At 42.2% G+C, this 8,387-nt stretch overlaps 1 protein-coding gene across 1 annotated transcript; it reads left to right on the top strand.

Moving 5' to 3' along the window:
- Positions 1-724: 724 nt before the first annotated feature.
- On the top strand, positions 725-7,859 carry LOC135539585 (ubiquitin-conjugating enzyme E2 variant 1-like). Its single transcript, XM_064965547.1, has 4 exons — positions 725-827; positions 3,789-3,937; positions 4,714-4,839; positions 6,560-7,859. The coding sequence occupies exons 1-4, from the start codon at positions 806-808 to the stop codon at positions 6,704-6,706; spliced, it is 444 nt and encodes a 147-aa protein (XP_064821619.1). The 5' UTR covers positions 725-805; the 3' UTR covers positions 6,707-7,859.
- Positions 7,860-8,387: the final 528 nt, after the last annotated feature.

Here is an 8,387-nt window from a genome sequence, read left to right as displayed (position 1 = left end):
TTATTGTGGGAAGCTTGTGGAAGGCTACCCAAAGCATTTGACCCAAGTTAAACAGTTCAAAGGCAATGATACCAAATAGTAATTGAGTCTATGTAAACTTCTGACTCACTGGGAATGTGATGAAAGAAAAATAAAAGCTGAAATAAATCACTCTACTATTATTCTGACATTTCACATTCTTAAAATAGAGTGGGGATCCTAACTGACCTAAAACAGGGAATTTTTAGTCTGATTAAATGTCAGGAATTGTGAAAAACTGCGTTTAAATGTATTTGGTTAAGGTGTATGTAACTTCCGACTTCAACTGTAGGCTGTCTTGTACACATTTGCAGCTAAAATGTTTTTTTTTTGCAGCATTCAACAACAAAAAAAGAGGTCAACGCTAGTGCATTGTGTACGGTATAGGGTGCCATTTCAGACGCTGATCTCATACCTTTGGCACCAGCTGAAACAAGCCATGTTAGTAACTAATGAAGAGCGATTCATATCCACATGACGAAATTGGCTTTCAGACCATGGTGACGTCATATGTCATTTATGGTCGTTTTTAGTGGTAATGTGAATTTAGTTTTATTTTGACAGTCGACTCCACACAAAAATAATGCTCAAACAGTGGTGTATTCATTCCGCCAAAAACAGCTGCACAACGAGTGTTTCCATTGGACAAATTCAGGTAGGTCCCGCCACGTTTCCTTCCGTTTAAGAAACGTTTGCAACAGAATCGGCGGACTGAATTTACACCCCAGAACACTTGATTTGCACTGACGCACTTAAACGTGCGCGTCCCCGCTATTCAACGATAAAAATGGCGGCCGCCGCCGGATCAGGTAAAGTAATTCCCCGTTCACACATTTGTGATATTCATTTGATAAGCTATTATTTTACGTTTACTATAAGTGGTTTATTTTACCTTCCAATATGAGCCATTCATCTCAAACTCCGCATTTCCCCAGACAGCATGTTTATTAATGTTAGATTAATGTGGGTGTTAGCTCAGCCAGTAATTGCGCGCTAACTAATGTTAGTTTAGCTGGCTCTTCGGTTATTTTTCTGTTTTTGCCCAACTCGTGTTTTTAAAACATTACTTGATTCTGCCATAAACGATGTTATCGTCATAAGTGACTATTGGTGAATGTTTTGTGGTTGTTTAGCCATCTGCGCATCTAGCTAACGTTAGGTAGCCTTTTCAACTGCAGCGTCATGTTTCTGCAGAGCTAACGTGAGCAAGCTAGCTAACGACACAATTTGCAAAGCGAGAAACAGAACTAGCATACATGTTTAGAATAACTAAGCTAACTAACTATATCGCTGGAATATTTCAGAATAGATTTATCCTACTTCATATCAGCGGTTAGTTGAGTGAAATGTTCATTTTTATCAGCATTGAGTATTGGAACTATTTTGGATACGTTGATGCTAGCTAACGTTAGCTAGTTTTGTCAACTGGTCATTAACTTTGGTACACACCAGGGGCTATTCATTACGCTAATAATGTTGCAAAACGCGTCTTAAACGGAAACAAACGAAACCGAGATACCTACCTGAATTTGACTCATATAAACTTCATTTTAGTGACTAATGATTACACCCCAGTGGTACACACCCATAACCTGAGAAATGTATAGCTACAGGCAATTGCACGTGTCATATTGAGGTGTATGAATAGTTGATTAATAAGGGATAGCTAGTTAAAGGCCCAGTGCCGTCAACGTGATTTCCTGTATTTTATATTTCCACACGGAGGTTCGTATAATACTGAAAATTATTTAAAATGTAAATTATTTTAATGCCCTATTAGTGTACGACAGTGGTCACCAACCCTTTCTATGTCAAAATCACTTTGTTAAAAAGCAACCAGATCTATAGCTTTTCCCCCCTTTTTTTCATGACTTAAACACAAGCCCACGCAACATCATGAAAAACAGCACTGTAGAGCAGTGGAGTTTAGGCCCAATACATTATCATTGCATATTGGCTTTGCTTGAATTGTCCTGCCAAAACATTGTTCTTCTTTGAGGTAGGCTGTATGATTGCACCGGTAATGGATCGGTTGTATTGCTTGAGGCACAGTTGAGTGACCATAAATGTTAAATATTTTGATTTTACTGGGCTGATAGTGCCTGCATCGGATGTTCAGTCTCAGGGAGAGAGAGCAGCAGACCGAGGGTCCACCTCAACGTCCCTCTGCTCTCCCTGTCCTCCTCTGACACTGACCAAAAAGGGGGCACCGTCTTAAAGCAGATGGCAAAACTTGTGCCCCACCGCATTGTTTCTTCCTCGTGCATAAATTCTAGTTTTTACTCCAATGACCAGAAAATCTAATATTATATATTTTTTTTAATATACCTACATCTTTTTTTAATACAAGCAAGCCCTAATCAATACAATTTCCTACTCATTCATTGCGAGTGGCAGTAGGAAGAACGCATATTTTATGACAAGTGTTGACAGTGCTGAGTATAAACACAAACTCAATCATAAAAACAGCAGCTCTGTGCTGTGTTAATTGCTGTGCGCTCAAGGAAGATTTATTTTACGCCTGCTACGTTAGGTTACTGCAGACATGGTAATCTGAGTCATTTGATTGGTCAAGCAGTAGGTCAATAGGTGCATTTGATTTGCTTTCCGACCCGTCGGGATGGCAGTTTGTCCTTCAGACACCTCAAATAGTTCAAACTGGGAATACTTCGCCTACCCGGCACGCAGGGCTGCTGAATTGGGTGCACCTACCGCCAAAAACGCTAGACCTCAAAAAATATTTAGTGGGTTTTTACTGAAATGTTTGATCAACTAGGAATGCCTTGGAGATTGACCAGTTGACACTGTGCTAGCTAGCTTGAAAGTTAGCTAGCACCGTGTCGCTCCTGCCTGCTCTGTACCACAGTCCTCCTCAGGACTAGCTGGCTAAGCTAGCACGCCGTGTCCTTCATTCCAGCCTGCCGAACACCTGACCTCGCCAATGTTAAAATAACTGCCGGAAAAGGGTGCCCGACAGGTGGGGGGGCGGCAAAGGACACTGTTTTTTACTATAGCCACCATTGTCGCCCCCTTTCTCTTCTGTGCGGTTTAACGGCGATTGGTATCCAATGTTATGGTGCATTACTGCCATTTACTGTACTGGAGTGCCCCTGCTTCCTGCATATGTACTGGAGTCGTAGCTTAAAAATTTACCTATATAAGTATAAAGAGGGGTTCCTGCTAATGCAGGAATGCACATATGCAGGAACGCCCAAATTGCGGGCTGCAGTTGCACCTTTCTCCTCAGACCACTCCAACAGTCCTAGCAAAATTCTTGCTTAAGAAATTGTCCTTCGCTAAGATGAGTTTTTGTTTGTTTTTTGGAGCATTTTTAATTGAAAATGCTCAAAAAAAGCTACTTAATTGTTACCCAGAATTTATTTGATATTTAGATCATGTCTGCATTGGACCTTTGACATTACATGGCTCCTACTATAATGTATTTGATTAGCTGAGGGTTGTGGGTTTTAAATTCATCACTATCGAAATACATACTTACATGTGTGCCTGAAATTGGATGAAAGGACTGCATAATCAGTAGACCTGCCAAAATCTGATGTTTGGCAATAGGGCCAAATTGAAAGCTTATTGTAAGGCATCGACATTTTTATTAAAATGACTACTATGTTCAGTCTTGCGTCATGATTGACTTTTTTTATTTTTTTATACGTAATTCAATAGAACCAACATGGCACCCTTGTTTGTGTGCAGTAGCTACTGGGCACGTGTGGTTGAAAAATTTCTGCTTTGAACCTTTTCTGTTTAAAAAGGCGTCAAAGTACCCCGTAACTTCCGGCTGCTGGAGGAGCTGGAAGAGGGCCAGAAAGGCGTTGGAGACGGGACGGTGAGTTGGGGACTGGAGGACGATGAGGACATAATGCTGACTCGCTGGACAGGCATGATCATAGGGCCTCCCAGGGTAAGAAAAAAAGCTAACACCACACACACACACACCATAGGGCCTCCCAGGGTGGGAGGGCTCAAACGCACACCAAACAACGCCACATACAAATCCTTGTTTACTCTGGCCTGGTTCCCTTAATTCCTATCAAATTTTATTGGTCACATACACATATTTAGCTCATTGGAAGAGAGGGGTTGTATTTTTGCTCAACGGCAGATTTGGCTGCCAGTAGAACAACGAGCGAAATAACCTTGGGAACAACACCGTTGTAAGACAGATCTATTTACAAAGGAAAAGTGGATGTGCATAACAACTTTATTGAGAGTATGTTTGGTAGAAATACTATGTTCCCCAAAAAATAAACTTGTTATTTTTGAAGTGGTGGCAATGAGTTTGGTGCCACAGCTAAATGAATGCACATGACACAGCAGGCCAGCACTTAACCATGCACATGTAGCTAGTTATTGGGTAATGGCTAGCTTGTGAAGTATGATGTGTTTTTGTTGACGTTGCTTGTGAGTATAAACATAGCATAAATCACCTTTCACCCAGTAGACGCAAAGCCCACAAACCGTAAGTGGGACAGCATTGAAATGGAATGGGAACATTCTAATTCTACTGGGATGGCCAAACGGATATGCAGCAGCACAAATATAGGCCTACAACAAACTTATCATAGAGCACTGCTGATTATAACCAAGACAGTTACCCACGACCATACAGTCTTTATCTTGAGCTGAAACCTATTTCAAGACTTAAATCTTGCCTTTTTTCTGATGTCTTTCTTCCAGACAATCTACGAGAACAGGATGTACAGTCTAAAGGTAGAATGTGGACCCAGATACCCAGAGTCTCCCCCTTTTGTCCGATTTGTGACCAAGATCAATCTGAATGGCGTACACAACTCAAATGGTGTGGTAAGTCCCAAGTCATACATTTCCTGTTCGGGTTGGATCAATTACCACAAATCAAAAGCAACCTTTGTATTTGAGTGTGTAGCCTGAAAGACTTCAGCCTACAGCTAGCGAAGCACATCTGATTCATTACCTACAGACGTAGGACTGGTTTTCCAGAACCAGATTTACCCTACTCCTAGACTAAAACACACTTTAAACTGAACATGTTTTTAGTCCAGGAATCGGGATTGTTTGTATTGAGGGAACTTATGTCTCAGCTAAAGTCACCAATCAGCCACATTTTAAAATAAGCAAAGCTTTGAAACACAATTTTCTAAAACAGAGGCTATGTCCTTTCCAAGTGATGTCTGCATATAAACTCAGCAAAAAAAGAAACTGTCAACTGCGTTTATTTTCAGCAAACTTAATGTGTACATATTTGTATGAACATGACAAGATTCAACAACGGAGACATAAACTGAACAAGTACTGTGTAAGTACTGCAGTGCATCTCCTTTTCGTGGCTTGCACCACTCTTCCACCAAGGCACCTGCAAGTTCCCGGACATTTCTGGGGGGGGAATGGCCCGAACCCGTATCCTCCGATCCAACTGGTCCCAAACGTGCTCAATGGGATTGCGATCTGGGCTCTTCGCTGGCCATGGCAGAACACTGACATTCCTGTCTTGCAGGAATTCACGCACAGAACAAGCAGTATGGCTGCTGGTATTGTCATGCTGGATGGTCATGTCAGATGAGCCTGCAGGAAAGGTACCACATGAGGGAAGAGGATGTCTTCCCTGTAACGCACAGCGTTGAGATTTCCTTGCATTGACAACAAGCTCAGTCCGATGATGCTGTAACACAACGACCCAGACCATGACGGACCCTCCACCTCCAAATCGATCCCGCTCCAGAGTACAGGCCTCGGTTAAACGCTCATTCCTTCGACGATAAGCGCAAATCCGACCATCACCCCTGGTGAGACAACTGCGACTTGTCAGAGAAGAGAACTTCTTGCCCGTCCTGTCTGGTCCAGCGACGGTGGGTTTGTGCCCATAGGTGATGTAAGGCAGGTCCTCACCAGACAACAGGCCTACAAGCAGTCAGTCCTACCTCTTAGCCTATTGCAGACAGTCTGAGCACTGATGGAGGGATTGTGCGTGTAACCCGAGCAGTTGTGTAACCCGAGCAGGTGTGATGTTCGGATGTACCAGTCCTGCAGGTGTGATGTTCGGATGTACCGATTCTGTGCAGGTGTTACACGTTCTGCCACTGCGAGGACGATCAGCTGCCTGTCTCCCTGTAGCACTGTCTTAGGTGACTCATAGTACGGACATTGCAATTTCTTGCCCTGGCCACATCTGCATGCCTCCTTGCAGCATGCCTAAGGCACGTTCATGCAGATGAGTAGATACCCTGGGCATCTTTCTTTTGGTGTTTTTCAGAGTCACTAGAAAGGCCTCTGTAGTGTCCTAAGTTTTCATAACTGTGACCTTAATTGTCTACCGTCTGTAAGCTGTTGGTGTATTAACAACCGTTCCACAGGTGCGTGTTCATTCATTGTTTATGGGTCATTGAACAAGGATGGGAAACAGTGTTTGAACCCTTTACAATGAAGATTTGTGAAGTTGTGGATTTTTACCAATTATCTTTGAAAGACAGGGTCCTGATAAAGGGACATTTTCTCGTTTAGCTGTGTAAGTTTTGAGCCTCACATGTATGTAACCTCCCATTCTCAGGTGGACACGCGGGCAGTGGCAGCACTGGCCAAGTGGCAGAACTCGTACAGCATCCGTGTGGTGCTGCAGGAGCTCCGGCGGCTCATGATGTGCAAAGAGAACATGAAGCTCCCCCAGCCCCCCGAAGGCCAGCTATTCAGCAACTGAGTCCCCTGACCCTGACTAGCCCTGCTATCTCAACTCTCCTTCACTCTCCCTTCATCCAACACACAAATAAATATACACATTCAATACATGCTCATAATGATTCAACGATTCCTCACATGCACACAAATCCGCACATGCAGCGTACATGTACCCCTCTTATTTTTCAGAGACTCTTGAAACCTCTGTTCTCACATAAGCTCTTTTTGCCAGGCCCCTTCCCCTTTGTCCTAAGTCATGGCCACTTTGTCTCTCGAGACCTCGTTGGACAGAGAGATGGTTGCACAGGTGGACTCCACCCATACCCTACCCTGACACCCAATGCTCACCACTGTGCAGACCAGACATTGATACAAATTACTTTTTTTTTTTCATTCTTTTTTTTTTCTTTTTATCTTTGTGTTCTATATCCAGATTGTAAAATAACATAAATGATCTTATTGAGTGTACCTATCTTATGTGTGTGCTGGGTTCTTCAACCAAGGATGATGGCATTTACTTTGTACTGTAGGTCTAACAAGGGTGGAAATCAAGATGACTTGCTGCTCCACAAAAGAAAAATAGACCTGTGCCCCCACCGCAATGTGGCTGATAAAGTTTTCACTGTTTGGCTCTTAATTTTTCTGCAAGGATTCTGCTCCCCCAGTTGGACTTGTCAGAGGCAGTGATTTGGGATCTACAGCATAGTCTTGCCAGTGTGTTTCAGAAAGCTAATAAATAAACATTGCCCCCCCCCCCTCTTAAAAAAAACCTCAGTTTTTTTTATGTCTGTCAGGATAGCTTTGGTCTCAAACTGAGTAACCAGCTTTTTGATCCCGAATATGTGAATTTATCGACCTTGGCACGTGTACGGTACATGGGATTGGGGGGGGAATAAAGGTTCTCTTGGTTTCTCTTAAAGTACATGGGGTTTGAAATGCTCATCTTTTGTGCTTTGCACCTTTTTTCAGGTTCACCACATTACTGTGGCCTCCTATGTGGAGAATGAGTTTTTGTTTTGTCTTTAGGGATGACCTGTTTACTCAGAGGTCATCGCATACAGTGGGCTCACTGACTGCAACGTATGGCTTTAGTTGTTTATTTCATAACGGGTGTGAATCTGGGTGAAGGTGACCTGTGCATGGTTTTATTTGAATTAAACCTTGTTACTTTTGCATGTGTTTGTCTTCTGATTCTCAATCCATTTTTGGTAAGGCCGGCGTTCAGTCAAACCCGCACCGTGGAGTGATAGGATTGGGTCTACTCTAACAAACTGCATGTTTGACCTGAATTCAAAATAAGTGCTTTTTTGTTTGTTTAGTGTATTATCACAAGCCTTAGAATGTTTCTGTGCTGCAATAATGCACATTGTTACGATGCCAAAGTAAAAGGTAGTTAATTCAAGTTATATTTACCCAATCCTATGGATACCTAATAGGTCTTCTATGGAATTTGTACAGAAATGTTACGCTAGAGAATGGAAGTGTATACTACAAAAGTATAGAGTCTCCCTGCTCTTGATGATTCCATTTGCTTTTTCACTTCAAAACATCTCAACTTTATAACTATAACAAATGTTAACACTTTAGCATATAGTCACACAATAGCATAGTAGACTTTCATTGAATATTAAACATTTACTGTACAGTTTCTTTCCATATCTTATACTAATCCATAATTAATACAATGTGTGTCTAATGTGTTT

Source organism: Oncorhynchus masou, chromosome 5 (genome assembly GCF_036934945.1).
Source record: "Oncorhynchus masou masou isolate Uvic2021 chromosome 5, UVic_Omas_1.1, whole genome shotgun sequence".
NCBI lineage: Eukaryota > Metazoa > Chordata > Actinopteri > Salmoniformes > Salmonidae > Oncorhynchus > Oncorhynchus masou.
This window is presented reverse-complemented; position numbering and strand designations above follow the sequence as displayed.

Excerpts from the sequence above, each read along its gene's own strand:
- LOC135539585 (XM_064965547.1), top strand. The coding sequence starts at position 806 with ATGGCGGCCGCCGCCGGATCAG. Across the intron at positions 828-3,788 it reads GGCGGCCGCCGCCGGATCAG|GCGTCAAAGTACCCCGTAAC; the intron begins GTAAAGTAATTC and ends CTGTTTAAAAAG. Across the intron at positions 3,938-4,713 it reads TGATCATAGGGCCTCCCAGG|ACAATCTACGAGAACAGGAT; the intron begins GTAAGAAAAAAA and ends TCTTTCTTCCAG.